The sequence below is a fragment of the Garra rufa genome, chromosome 20 (genome assembly GCF_049309525.1).
Source record: "Garra rufa chromosome 20, GarRuf1.0, whole genome shotgun sequence".
In the NCBI taxonomy this organism is placed as follows: Eukaryota; Metazoa; Chordata; class Actinopteri; order Cypriniformes; family Cyprinidae; genus Garra; species Garra rufa.
This window is the reverse complement of record NC_133380.1, coordinates 10,823,469-10,838,386: the sequence shown is the minus strand read 5'-3', so window position 1 is coordinate 10,838,386 and position 14,918 is coordinate 10,823,469. Positions and strand designations below refer to the sequence as shown.

The window sequence follows — 14,918 nt, the reverse complement described above, 5'->3', positions numbered from 1 at the left end:
TATCACAAATGATTTGATTCAAAACAGGAATTCAAAGCGTGTATGGCGAATCTTTTGATTCAGAACAGATTTCTTTTTTTTTGTACCTAGATGTAATACTTAATCTGATCGGATGCCCATTTTCCACAAATTTTGATTATTCTTTAGGGTCTTCATGAAATATCCATAACAAATTTTGGTAAAAATGACTCAATGGTCATGTAAAACAACGCCCTATTTACCTTGTCAAAAATAGATCTGTTCACAGCGACCCGTTGATGGTGCATGTTTCTTTAAATGCTAATGAGCTACTGCTCACCCCGCCCCTCTCTTCCATTTGTTGTGTATTTGGTGGCGCGTTACCATCAAAAACAAAACTAATCCACTGCATCCTCAGTGGCTCTGATGTCAGGAAAAAATTAAGACTCTTATGTTCACTTTTATATTCAAATACAAAACACCTGCACTGCTTATGAGACATTGTTGTCGCTACAGCTGCTTTAACTTGGAGAAAATGGTGGACAGTATACAACTGGCTGAGGGCGGAAATATGCTAATACGGGAATGTCAGTCAGTGTTTGTTGGCGGGGCCTGGTGGGTCAAAACAGCTTGATAATTCAGACTGTTGAGGTTTTTTGGGATTTAAAAAATTGATTTTTTTAATGGAAATTAATGGATTCTTATCTTTGTAGGGTGGTGTCCACACATTGCTAACACACATTTATATGCAAACAAAATTAATTCATTTATTAATTCAAATTTTTTTCTTAAATCCCTAGATTTAATAAGAGCAATAGTTTTGCTTGCTTAACCATCAAAGTTCCGCATTACAATTGATCCTGAGTGTTTTCTGGATCAGATACTGAGTGGAGGAGGTCAGAAATGTCAGATGTAAACACTTCTGAACAGGAGTATATCTGAAAGCTAATAGCAAATGCTTACCGGAGGACCATATTCTCCTTTCTCTCCTGGCATGCCTGGTCTTCCATCCTCTCCCTGCAGGAAAAGAAAAGGTTAGGCCACAGTTGCCCATGCATGCTGAGAATGAATTAAACATGTAACGTTTCATAGGAATCAACAGGTGGTTTCTATATGTATGGATGAAGAGGCAATATAAAGACATAAAAATGTATATTTTTAGTACTTACTCTTTGTCCTGCATCACCAGGGGGTCCCACAGGGCCTCCAGGGGCCTGTGAAGATATTGCACCAAACAGTTAGAAACAGAAAACTATACAAGATCTGTTTGAATGGGTTAGATAAGCAATGTTACTTACGTTGCAGTCAAAGGAGCAGCACTAAAGGAAAGATTAAGAAGATAAATTAATATCCTAATGTACGAAATAAAAATGAGTATTGCATATACATTTGGAAAAGCTATGAAGAGACTACATACCACATCCTTTGTTTCATTTGTCTAGAATGAAAAGCAAAAAAAGAGGATAACATTAGACAAAATCTACACAATTTTCACAAGCTTAAATGGCTTGATTACAATAGCTGCCATAATTGATGCTCATGTGTTCAGTGAAATCTGAATTAATAAATAGATACATGTTTTGCATTGAGCCTAAAAACTAGAACTGATTTAGAAACACTACCATTCAAAAAATTGGGGATGGCACGGTTTTTAATATTTTTGATACTCTACGCTCGCCAAGGCTGTACTTATTTGATCAAAACAAGTAAAAACAAGTCATTTTGTAAAGCATTATTACAATTTAAAATAACTGTTTTAAATTTTAATATGTAATTTATTCCTGGTGATAGCAAAGCTCCAGTCTACAGTGTCACATGATTCTTCAGAAATCATTCTAATATGATTATTTGCTGCTTAAAAAACATTTAAATATTATCAATATTGAAAACAGCTGTGCTTTAAAAACCAGGTTTTTTAGGTTTCTTTAATGAATAGAAAGTTCAAAACAACTGCATTAATTTGAAACAGAAATCATCTGTGAAAGTATAAATGTCTTTACTGTTTCATTTGATCAATTTAATGAATCCTGAATAAAAGTGTTCATTTCTTTCAAGGGAAAAAAATAAATACTGACCCAAACTCTGAATGGTAGTGCATATAGCCTAGGTCAAGGTACACTTTATGTTTACACCAGTGTAATTTTTCCAAGCAATGTTTTATAATCACTGTCTTTAGACAAATTAATTCTGTATGTATTTGGTCAGTCTGACCTATAAATCCACAGGAAAACCACATAAACATGCTTGTTGTGGTGAGTTTGTGTTACGACACTCACAATCATGTGGATGATGGAGTTTATAGTGGTCAATTGCGTGGAGCGGGAGTTGTCTGCAGCGGTGAAGTTCTGTCTGTAGTTCACATCTGTGGCAATGATAGAGAGTCTGGTGTCCTGAGAAGAAGACAGTTGAAAGAAAAGGCAAACATTAGTGCTTGTCCAAATACATTTGCATGAGAAATAAATGTCTTGTTTCTAACCAAAAGCATCACATTTTGTGTATACTTGTGTGGCCAGACTTTTGACCGTGGGCATGTCTACTCCACACTGCTGCTTATTATAGTCACCCACTTACAAAGGAAAAAGATGACTGATTTACAGCTAAGTTGCAATTTTATATTGTTTACTTGCTATGTGTTTCAAATAAATTGTATATGCTTTTTTAAAGGATCATAACTGATACATTACGCTATTTATTTATTTATATGATCTAGAAGAACATGGAGCTGAAACTCGAGTGAAAAAGCAAATCTGTTTGATTCAGACACCCAAACTGAGTAAAAATATGTAGTTTGGTGCAGTTTCTTAAATTCTTTTAAATTGTGAGCTTGAAGTGTAAATCAGTGAGCTTTTTATAATAGTATAGCAGACTACTCGCATAAAATGCATAAAAATATCAGTTGTCACTCTCAATCTTCCAATTATATGTTTTAGTAAGATGATATTTAAATGCTTAGTTTTATGAACAAAGCTCTGTTTTTATTGTAGGGGGGACACATAAAATGCAATGCAATACAATGATGATCGAAAGATGGATAAATCTATAAAATAATGATCCTGATGGATCAGATTTGATATATTGTAACGATTAAAAAAAAAAAAAAATGTGCGGATAATTAAATAAACTAAAGTTGCTTCAGTTCATCTTGAAATATTAATAAGATAATTAAAGTAGTTCATACATTTTTTCATAAAATCAGGACCTTTTCTAGAGGCTAGAGGCAGAGTTTTGACTTTTTACGCAAAATGGCCTTTAAAGGGATAGTTCACCAAAAAATGAAAATTCTGTCATTAATTACTCACCCTTATTTCATTCCAAACCTGTCAGACCTTCGTTCATCTTAACAACAATTAAGTTACTTTTGATAAAATCTGAGAGCTTTCTGACTCTACATAAACAGCAATGCAACTTTGTGCGCAAAGATGACAAAAATAACATTGTGGTAGAAGAAATTGTTTAATAACTTTTTTGGCTTTCTTTGCGCACAAAAAGTATTCGTGTACATTCATAAAATTACAGTTGAACCACTGTCACATGGACTGTTTTACCAATGTCCTTACTACCTTTTTGGGCCTTGAACATGTCAGTTGTGTTGTTGTATATGCAGGGTCAGAAAGCTCTCGGATTTCATCAAAAATGTCTTAATTTGTGTTCTAAAGATCAGTTTTTAGGGGTTTGGAATGACATGAGGGTGAGTAATTAATGACAGAATTTTCGTTTTGGTCAACTAAAAGTCACAGTATCCACCAAGAAACCCATTGTAAGCTTCAAATGTCAGAAAATGTCATGCAATGCACTTCAAGATCCAAGATAGCATCTGTTATGTGTACCGTACCTCCTGGTCAGGTGAGATGGCCACAGCGAACACTTTGATAGCGTGTTGTCGTGCCTCATTGGCGGCCTCCTGGATCCCACCACATGGCTCCTTGTAGCCGGTCACAGGGTGACCGTCGGTGACCACCACAATGTACTTATTCTCATGGTAATGTGAACCCCTGCAGACAGATGCATGTGGTTATTTACACGCATATTAAAATGCATATGTAGTTATTAAGTAATGCCAATAAAGTTCACATACGCTCGGAGCAGCTCAGAGATACCCTCCTTGATGGCACAGTCGGTGTATGTTCCTTTGCCGATGTATTTGATTTTGTCTATGGCAGCCTTCAAGTCAGAACGCTTCGTGTTCAGGTCAACCAATCCCATCACCAGCTCGGTGTCGTCACTGTAGTGCAGCGCTCCAGAGTTCCACGTCACATCGCGATCGCACGGTTGTCGCCTGGAAGCAACACAACAGATCAAATTAAATTTGTAGCAAAGCAATAAAGTAAACATTTATGTAAATTCATTTTTAAAAGAGCACTAACATGTTTTTTGGTTGGCTGATACAACAGTACTAACCAAGGTTATTATCGTCAATTAAAATGAAACAAACTATTTAAAACATTTGTTTAACTAACTGAAATAGGTTTCATATGAAGTTCTAAAATATCTAACTGCAAATGAATTGAAGCTGAAACATAGTTTTAATAATAATAAATTAAATCTAAAAATGAATAAAATAACTAATAAAAATTACAAAATGTGACCCTGGACCACAAAACAAGTCATAAGGGTACATTTTTTAAAATTGAGATTTATACATAATCTGAAAGCTGAATAAATAAGCTTTCCATTGATGTATGTTTGTTATAATATTTTGTTAATATTTGGCTGAGATACAACAATTTGAAAATCTGGAATCTGAGGGTGCAAAAAAAGTTGTCCAGATGACGTTCTTAGCAAAGCATATTACTAATCAAAAATGTACAAAATATATTTATGGAACATGATCTTTTATTTAATATCCTAATGATTTTTGGCATAAAAGTAAAATTGATCATTATGATCCATAATTGGCTATTGTTACAATAGGTAGACATCTTAAGACTGGTTTTGTGCTCCAGGGTCACAAATTACTAAAAAATTAAAGTAATTTTTTAATACAAGCTGAAAATATAAAATTAAAAGCTTATTAAAAATATTAATAAAACTTTAATAGTATGCAAAAAATGCTTTTCACCATTATAAAAAAAATCATTGAATGTCATCGATTACATTGCACTTTAAAAAAAAGACAAAGGAAGTAAAAAACTTGGTCTGGTCATGTGATTTCAATATGGCAGCCTCCAAAGGAAGTCTCCATTCTATGAATCAGCATTTTCCAAGACATACTTTGTGAACCTTTTAAAGCACATGCTAGATATTATAAACACTCAGAATGTGTTTAGCAAATGTAAAATGTAATTTAAAGATAACATACAGGTCTTTCAGCTGATCGATGAACAGCTTAGTGAAGCTCTTGATCTGGTTGATGTAAAACTCTGGAGGTTTGGCTCTGAGGGCCACACTTTCAGATGTGTCCAACACAAAGAACAAGTCCACAGGACACTCTGCAGGAGAAAGCGGAGAATCCATTCTTTATGGGTCTATGAGGTTTACATACTTCAGGTACAACATCAGCAAGAAAAAGATTCTAATGTGACTTTGGTTGTGTAAATAATATAAATGCATTCTCATGTTCACAACACTACATAAATATTACCTTTCAGCTTTTATTAACTTTAATCTATCACTTCCTAGTCATGATAATTGGTTAGTTAGAAAAAAAATAATGAGCTCCCCCTATCGGTGGATGATAAAGTTGTTGCTCAATTATCAATCTGAGAAATTAGCATCACCTGACATCAACCCTGCAGTCATGTGACATTATAGGTGTTTTGAAAACAATATTAAAGTGTATGAGATACTGTTTACAGGTATGTGCAGATGCATCCAGATTAAAATATAATTAAACTTACCCCAATGTCATAAAATGTTAACCTAATCAAATAAACTTCAAAATCTTTCTTTTTGAAGATTTACTCTATTAAAAATATTTACTTTGCTTATTACTTTACCTAACTTAAACACAGATTATATAGAAAGAATCCATAAATGTGGCCCAAACCAAGGCCTTTCTTCCAAAGAGGGACAAGGGCTCAGCAAAAACATAAATTGCATCTTAACAAATCTTTAATTCAAGATCATCTGTTGAATTATAACTCACTACCCATAATTTCGTTTATTTTCGATGCATTGAAGAAGAATCTCCTGCATATACTGCCATCCTAGTCTGTAACTTTCTATGATTGCATGATATAACTCACGACTATAGTACACAATACTATACACTACAATTCAAAACTTCTCTATTCAACTTAATATAATTTGTTATGTTTATTAAAACTAAATATAAAATGTTAAATGCACTAAAGAATGACCGCATACAGTGCAGAATGTCGATCGTTTATTCGCAGCTGCATTTAATATCTGTCTAATATAACTTGTAATCGACTTTTACGCACAGAGATAGCAGTAATACCAAACATGCAAAACATATTTATCCATTACAAATAAAAACAATCAATGCAACATAGAAGAAAAAATACTTATACGTACCTCTGAATGAGGGTCTTTGGACATCCTGAGCGAAGATCCCTGCCCAAAGTGCGCACAGAGCGGTCAATATATATCCATTAAGCGCCATAGATCCTGATGTTACTGCACGTTAACCGTGCAAACTGAGGTTAAGGGACACACAGGAGAGACGGAGTGATATGATTGCAGATGAAATATGAAAACAGGTTCGAGATGAAGTAGCGGACAGTGGCACGGTGGCGCGTCCGCTCAGAGCGCACAGCAGAATGAAACGCCTTACAAGAGGGAGGAGAAGGAGGAGTTCGGTTCACTCTTGTCTACTTCAGGGATATATCTGTGCTGCTGTTATACAGCAATGTTAGGCCCTAAAACACGTGAAAATGTGAGGTTTGTGTATAATCAATACGTGCTTGATGAACATGAGTATGTTTATTGTGGGTAAACCACAATAAACCCTATTTCTGTTTGAAGACGCTTTGGTGCGCAATGACACCATTGTAATACAAAAGATAAAACATGCATTGCATTCTATGCATAGCCTAATAATAGCACGTAACTACATATTACATTTAATTTTAATATAGAATGTTTATTTTTAATATATAATTGAATTTTAAACTAACAATAATACATTTAATAATCATTATTGCATGAATTTCATAGCTACATAATCCAGTAGTTTGAAATATCATGAAACTTTAATGTCTTCTTATAGCTAGTTGTGACCCTGGACCACCAAACCGGTCATAAGAGTCAGTTATTGGAAATTGAGATTTGTACATCATCTGAAAGCCTAATAAATAATCTATGGTTTGTTAGGATTGGACAATATGTGGTTGAGATAGCTAAATTTGGAATCTGAGGGTGAAAAAAATCTAAATATTGAGAAAATCGCCTTTAAAATAGCCTAAATGAAGTTTAGCAATGCAGGTTACTAAGCAAAAAATATTTTTGATATAGCCTATTTACGTTAGAAAATTTACAAAATATCTCCATGAACATGATCTTTACTTAATATCCTAATGATTTTTGGCATAAGGGAAAAATCGATTTTGACCCATACAATGTATTTTTGACTATTTGGTAGAAAAAATATATTCACCGTATTTATTACGTTTTATTTATTTCCTTTTACAATGATAAAGTCTCTAATACCAAGTTATTCCAGCAACTGTTGGTTGTTGGGTTTTTTTCCAGAAAGTTTTGGATACCTTTGGAAACTAAATGACTAACATTTTGGCGTGTGTGAATGTGCATGTGACTTGGAGCACTGCGGTTTGGATGGGCAAAAGCAGAAAGATGCTCTGTGTGGAGTTATACCGTGGGAGAGAATAAGCCATCCTGATGCGGTTATTCAGAAAGAGCCGTGTTTTCAGGAGGGGTTTGATGTGTGATGTAGTCTTTGTGATGAAATGTGTGTATGAGAGGTTGTGCAGTGTCAGTGTGCACTCAAAAGATACACACTTTTCAAGAGCTGAGGGGTGAAGAGTTTGAGAGAGAGAGAGAGTGCCGAATAAACGAGACATCTGACAATGTCTTTTCTCTTCCAGAGGGGGAGGGTAAAGGTCTTTCCACATCTGCATCTCGTCTACATGTAGACCAATTGATGAGGCGAGAGAGAGAAAGAAAGAATGAAGAGGAACATATGAGCGGCAAAAATAACGCCACGCCCTCGTTCACCCTTGTTCATGCTTGTTTTTGAAAGAGAAACAGCGCCACCCATGTGCGGGTTTTATTATGTCGGTCTGTGAATTATGAACACGAGACCAAGCTTTGCTCAATTTTGTCTCACGCATCTTAAATATGAGTTAATTAAAGAGTTTTCATACTTCTATGCAAGTGAATGTTTGCTTTTTCTTCCTTCTCCAAAATGGAGAGCAGTTTGGCTCATTTTCGTCTTTCCATCTTTTTTCCAGTAAGAAAGGGCGCGGCCATTTGTACATTTATGCAGTCTCATCCATGTCCAGGTATTTATAGCTGTACAACAGCACGTTTTGCTGCTTGATATTGCAAACTTGTCTTACCATGTTATTTTAATGCATTATTTTAATTATGAACACACTGGTTTGTAATGCAAAAAGTGTTACTGTTAACTGCACGTTGTTATTCTTCCCTCACATTTTTGTCAGTTATCCGGATGCGCGGCCATTTTGGTAATGCTCGGATGTAAACAACAGCATCATTGCATGGGTAATCTACTATGAATACATTGTTCTGCCAATTTATACTGTCTAAACTACAGAAGAAGAAAAACATGTGGAAGCTGTTAAATCATATAGAGATGCAATTAGTAAGCAGGAAAGGGTGCAATATTGTGACAAACTAAAGTTAACATGTGGTAAAAATACATACGAGCAGTGTTAAATTAAGATATTAGCCTAATATTTCACCTACCTGACTGGAAATGATAAGAACAAACACAAATGTTTTCAAGATTCTTGCCCTTGAAATCTTGGTTTAGTTTGGCCAACCACAAACGTCTTTTGTTCCTCAGTCTTTTTCACTTATCTCTTTGATTTGTTATAACTTTTGGTAGTCTATAGTATTCCAAATGTTTATCCCGGTCTAGTACAGCCCAAAACATGATGACATTTGACGAATTTCAGCAGGAATAATCAGCAAAATATTCAAGTTTTGTTTGGTTAAGTGGCATTGTTTATGTTCCATGCTGCCAATATGGCCCATTGATGAGGTGTTGTGAAAAAACTTTATAGTGGATAATGAACTGGAAGTCTCACCCATAGGCATTTAAAGGGATAGTTCACCCAAAAATGAAAATTTGATGTTTATCTGTTTACCCCCAGGGCATCCAAGATGTAGGTGACTTTGTATCCTCAGTAGAACACAAATGAAGATTTTTAACTCAAACCGTTGCAGCCAAAGGTAAAAAATGATATAAATACTGTTCAGTTTCTCACAAAAACCGATGGTTTCGTGTCTTGGGACATCAATGTATCGTCACAAGCCACAGTGTTTAATTTGGATTTGTTTTTGCATGTTTTTTTTTTTACTTTCAAAGGTTTGGTGCCCATCCACTGCCATTAAATCACTGACAGACTGCAACGGTTTGAGTTAGAAATCTTCGTTTGTGTTCTACTGAGGAAACAAAGTCACCTACATTTTGGATGCCCTGGGGGTAAGCAGATAAACATCAAATTTTCATTTTTGGGTGAACTATCCCTTTAAGAAAAAGGTGGATAATGTCTTCTGCCATTTTAAGGGCTAAATATAAAATAAATAAGGCTTGTATTACTTAAACAATTACAAAACATATTGGGTGAGATCTTTGGATTGAGATTATGCTATCAATTGAGATAAATGATGATATATAAAATTTCAGTTCATATATTTTTCTCGATTGATGACAGTGGAACTGTATTTCACTCAGGACTGTGAATATCTGGAGTTGATGAACAATGCTTTGTGTCTGGGTTAATGTCTCCCATTAGCACTACAGTAAATTCAAGATGACACTCTGGAACATTATAATTACAACATTGTGAGTGAAGAACGGCATCATTATTCATTCGCGTACACAATGACAGACTCGCATACACGCGTGTGAGAGGGTGGGAAAACATCTTAACTACTTTGAGAGAGTCCAAGCAAGAGCAGCTACGTTTTAAATCTGGGAAAGAGTGACGGCAAAGTGGGTAAAGTGAAGACACTACATTCATTGTACATCTAGCAGTGTTGCGTAAAATAGAGGAGGGGAAAAAAGCAGTATAGTTCACCAATAGAGGAATACTTTTTTCCTCTTTCGGTCCGTAATGAACACTGCATGAGCCAGAGAGGGAGATCAGGGTGGTCCCTGGGTAAACCGAGTCATGGTGCTGGTACCATGGTGCTAAATGATGTTTACATGGTACGCCAAGGTACTACGTGCAAAAAATGTGGTACTATCATGCTTCATGGTGGGAGCGTGAGAGTGTGAAATAGGATGTTTACTCTTTGTTTTGGCTCAAAATAGTTGCTTAGTGGCAACTGAAGGGAAATGGGTGTGCCCCCCCCCCCTCAAGAACGGATTCATTTCTCCTTGAAAATGCTATTAGGAGTCCAATGTTTGGCCAGAGCTCAGCTCAGCTTTTTCCACTGATCTCATTCTCCATGAAAGAAAGAAAGAAAAAAATCATTTTGTACCCTAAGACTGAGAGGAAAAAGGGGGGAAAAGCATCTGGCAATAATCAGGATTTAATAGTGGAGGCTTACTGTAAATCTGCGAAGAATCTGACAGCTGCGCTTGTTCATTCGGAATGGGCAGCAGGAAGCGAATGACATCAGGATTCCTCGCCATTATGTGCGAGAGAGACGCATACTGTAAGACAGAGCAAAAAGCAGAAAAGATTTAAGACTTTTAGATGTGAGAACAGACAAGAAGAAAGTTCAAAGCAGACGGAGAGGTCAAAGAGCACGGCCTTTAAAACGAATGTTATTCTGACATGTTAAATGGGGGTTAAGCTTGACCTTTGGTTGTCCAGGGAGCCTCAAGGGTTTAGATTACAATCATAAAACAGCAGGTAACATAAACGCCCCACACTGTGCAAATATGGATCATTCAGAAGTTTTAAAGATTTATTTTTGAAAAAATAAGGCTGCATTTATTTGCTCAAAACACTGTAAAAACAGTAATATTGTAAACTATTAGTATAATTAAATATAAATGTTTTCTATTTTAATATATTTTAAAATGTAATTTTTCCAGAGATGGCAAAGCTTTGCTGCTCAAGAAGTATAGGGTGTAAAATGCGTTTTATTTTTCCTAAATTAAATTAAATTGTATTTATTTATTCAAAGGTCCATTTTTTTCATTTTAATTTTTCTAGACTAGTTTTAATGGTTAAATGTAAAAAAATATTAATTAAAAAGCATGTCTAATTAATTGAAATCATGAAACTTACTCAATTTAACAGCGATTTATTAAAATTTTTGTTTCCATTAATTTTCTGGATTCTATTTTAATGGTTTCACAATATTTTTTTTTTTTCAGAAATAATGTGTTGTGTATTTAATTTTTTTTTTTTTTTTTGTAAATAAATTCTACTAAACAATTTTTCTTGTAAATATTCTTTTAAAAATATGTTTTAAATAATTTTAGTAGTGATAGTAGTATTATCAATACATTATTTATGTATATGACATCTTTTTTCTAGCTCTACAGCTGTGTTGAGATGGACTCTAGAATTCTGGGAGGTTTTGTCTAAAGTAAGGGAGAGACAGAGGAAAGCATTGATCTGCAAAAAAACAATAATCCATGTGTTTTAGACCTTCTTGTGAATAATTCATCTGTCATATATTTGGTTGGAGCATTGGGAAACATCCCAACTTTTCACCAAATGAATACCCTTGCCTTCCTTTTCAGATCTGGATCCAAATAGGAAAGCCTGTGAGATTTCCATGTGATGAGATCATAAGCTTTTGAGAACTGCCCCAAGCATATTTGAATACGAATGGCAATTTTACTAGAGTTATGAAAACTTTTACAGCACGTGCATGAAACTGAATGATGGAGTTGCGTTGCAATATAAACCAAAGTAATCTATGTGGATAAGATCATTATTTATATTGCACAAGAATAATTCTGCCCCATTTCCTCTAGCGTATTTAAGACTTGAGAGATGGTGAGATGGTGAACAGATGTTGTCACATGGTGTTGCAGACGTTAGATCACCTACACATGTTGTAGGAACATGAAAGGTTTAATTCAGGCGATATTTGGCCATGTTAATGAGAACACAAACTGATCCCAGACTGCACAGATGCACATTAGTGTTATCTCCTGTTTTATGCTTCAGCAAAACCATGATGCAACCTTTCTCAGCTTTTCCAAATCATGTGATCATGTGACAGATGGAGGCAGGCACATATTACAGCGCTGTAAAGTCTGGAAAACACATTATTGCAAAAACACCTGTTAGAAGAGAAGCAAAGCCTACAGTCATTACACAAAGAACAAATTTAAATAAACTGTAATTACTATTACTGATACATTGGGATGAACCTTAAACCCAAACTCTTCCTTTTGTTTGTGCTCTGGATGACAGCTCAAATGTTAATGAGGATGAGGAAGTATGCTATTACTAATCAATCATACTTTGTGCAGTGAACAATAAAATGGGTGGGGAAACAGACTTACTTAATAGAACTGGGACTGGAGCAATATCAGAATACCGTAGTAACTTGGAGGATGAGTCTTCACGGCCAGTAAGCAATGCCCTAGCAACCACACAACAAGTTAAAACACTTAGATAAAACATATAGCAGAACCGTAGCATTATGACAGCAGCTATTATTAGTAAAAGAGGGGGGGGGGGGAAACACACATATTCTTTAGAAACCATAAAAATAATAAATTAAGTGATAAAAGTCTAGGGACTTCATGTTTTTGAAAGACTATATTAAAACAGTAATATTGTGATTTTTTTTTTTTAAATAACACTGTGTCTACACCAGGCTCGACAGTTGTCCTGTCGTCACATTGCGCTGCACTGCAACATCTATATGATCTGATTTTTCACACATAAGCAACATGCATTAAACATGTGAAATACACGTTAAATATGCATATTTTACATTGTTAAAATTCACATGTTTTTGAACCATTTGGCCTTCCATACACGTAAAGTCTGTCTACACTGGACGCGACAAATACATGTGTAATACACGTTAAATATGTGTATTTTTAGGTGTTGTTGATGTGTTAAAATTCACATGTTTTTGAACCATTTGGCCTTCCATAAATGTAAAGTCCGTCTACACTGGACACTAGGGCTGTTCGATTCCGAAATTCCAAAAAGCGATTCCTCACTAGCTGCGTTTCCATTACAGATTTGCGCAAAATTTTTGCGCTATTTTATAAATGTCAATTAAAAAGTATTGAGTATGACGGCGTTTCCATTAACCGATGTTATACGACTGAAACTTGATTTTTTTGGGGGGATATATTTAATCGAATGTGACCTGTAAATGGCCAAAAAAAAATGTTTTCATTGCTGTTTTGCAAAATATTCCTTTTTTGAATTGCCTAAAAAAACACCTTATGCGAGGGTAAAAACTTTTTTGTGATGTATGGGAGTTTTTGCTCAATTAATGCGTTTCCATTAGGCGTATTTTCAATTCGCAATTTCAATTTGCACAATTTAAAGTGTAATGGAAACACAGCTACTGTTGTTTTTAGTTCTTTTTCGATTCTTGTTTTTTTTTTTTTTTAAATGAAGGAACTATGACTGCAATTTCGCAATGACTGCAGGTTATAAAGGTCGTCGAAAGTAGCCTTCTCATAATATGAAGCTTCATTTGTATAATTACGATACATTTCTGTATCTCTGACTGATTTTAAATTGTAATATTGTCTGCATTGCCCATGAAATTAGCCATAGCCCACAGCTCAGTAGTGGACATGCGTTTATTGCATGAATAAAACAAAACATGAAGTGTCTAAAATACATGTGCACAGTTCAGCTTTACAATATGTTTTGCACAAAATTACTATACACTGAAACAAAATAACCAGAACATAAACAACAACACTGATAATAAGAGCTTGTGGTTTATATATCAATCAGATGCGACTCATTTCCGAATTATCATTGGCTGAGAGAAAGGTTAAAAAATAGCACTTATTTAAGATGGAAATAAGATCAAGACCCTCCATAAATATGATCTATTCTGACATTCAGCGCTCAAAATTGTGCACTCCATGAGCCAGTTCCGCCATAAAATAACTTTTGAATTGTTTTTTGAACTGGTTCATTAAAAACGATCTATCTGAACGAAACTTTTGTGGAAACGAATCAGACTTCTAAACAGCAAGAGGCTAATTAACAGGTGCTTCTCAAACTTAAGGCTGCATCCTCAAACTCAGATGTGAATTGACGCTAAGGGACGTTTGATGACTTAGCAGCCGAGATATGCAGCCTTCGCAGGATAAGGCCCTCAGTTTAAGAGGCATCCATAGATAAGCTTTTGTCGAACTTAGAACAGCTCTGATTGAAGAGTCGATTCCCCTTGATCAGACCGATTCCAAACTTTGAAGTCAACTCTTGATTCCCAATGCCTCGGAATCGATTCTCAGCCCGTGTGGATGCCACAAATACGCGCTAAATACGCATCTTTTACGTGTTTTTGACTAAACCGAAATTCACGTGTTTTTGATCCATTTGGCCTTCCATACACCAAAAGCCTACACTGGACGCCAAAAAAGCAATCTTTGCGAATTATTTGAATTTTGTGTCAGTATATCATTAAAAAAACAAGGCTTAGCCGGCTTTCCACAAACACTTACAAGCGACAGACGGGAAGTCATACATTTCCAATGGAGACTAGTGCGGAAGCTGCGTGGAATTCCAATCATATGCAGAAATTTCAGCTCCAGTTTGAGCTTCGGATGCGTTGAAATATTTTGGTCTTCTGCGGCTAGACCCTCTGCGGCAGCCCGGCCGGATATAATGTAGGCCCTATTCTATTAAAAACGATGACCGTAATGTTAGAATTACCAATTCTGTTTT

At 35.3% G+C, this 14,918-nt stretch overlaps 1 protein-coding gene across 1 annotated transcript in view; it reads right to left on the bottom strand.

Annotated features, from left to right (window-relative positions):
- col6a1 (collagen, type VI, alpha 1) overlaps positions 1 to 6,696 on the bottom strand; it is a 34,995-nt gene extending 28,299 nt beyond the window's left edge. The window contains exons 1-9 of the mRNA XM_073826389.1: positions 6,436 to 6,696; positions 5,258 to 5,387; positions 4,034 to 4,234; positions 3,791 to 3,950; positions 2,235 to 2,348; positions 1,376 to 1,396; positions 1,257 to 1,277; positions 1,128 to 1,172; positions 922 to 975 (exon numbers count right to left, since the gene is read on the bottom strand). Coding sequence (XP_073682490.1) covers positions 922 to 975; positions 1,128 to 1,172; positions 1,257 to 1,277; positions 1,376 to 1,396; positions 2,235 to 2,348; positions 3,791 to 3,950; positions 4,034 to 4,234; positions 5,258 to 5,387; positions 6,436 to 6,523 — 834 coding nt within the window. The 5' untranslated portion in view covers positions 6,524 to 6,696. The remainder of the gene's footprint in view (positions 1 to 921; positions 976 to 1,127; positions 1,173 to 1,256; positions 1,278 to 1,375; positions 1,397 to 2,234; positions 2,349 to 3,790; positions 3,951 to 4,033; positions 4,235 to 5,257; positions 5,388 to 6,435) is intronic.
- Between the last annotated feature and the right edge of the window lie 8,222 nt (positions 6,697 to 14,918).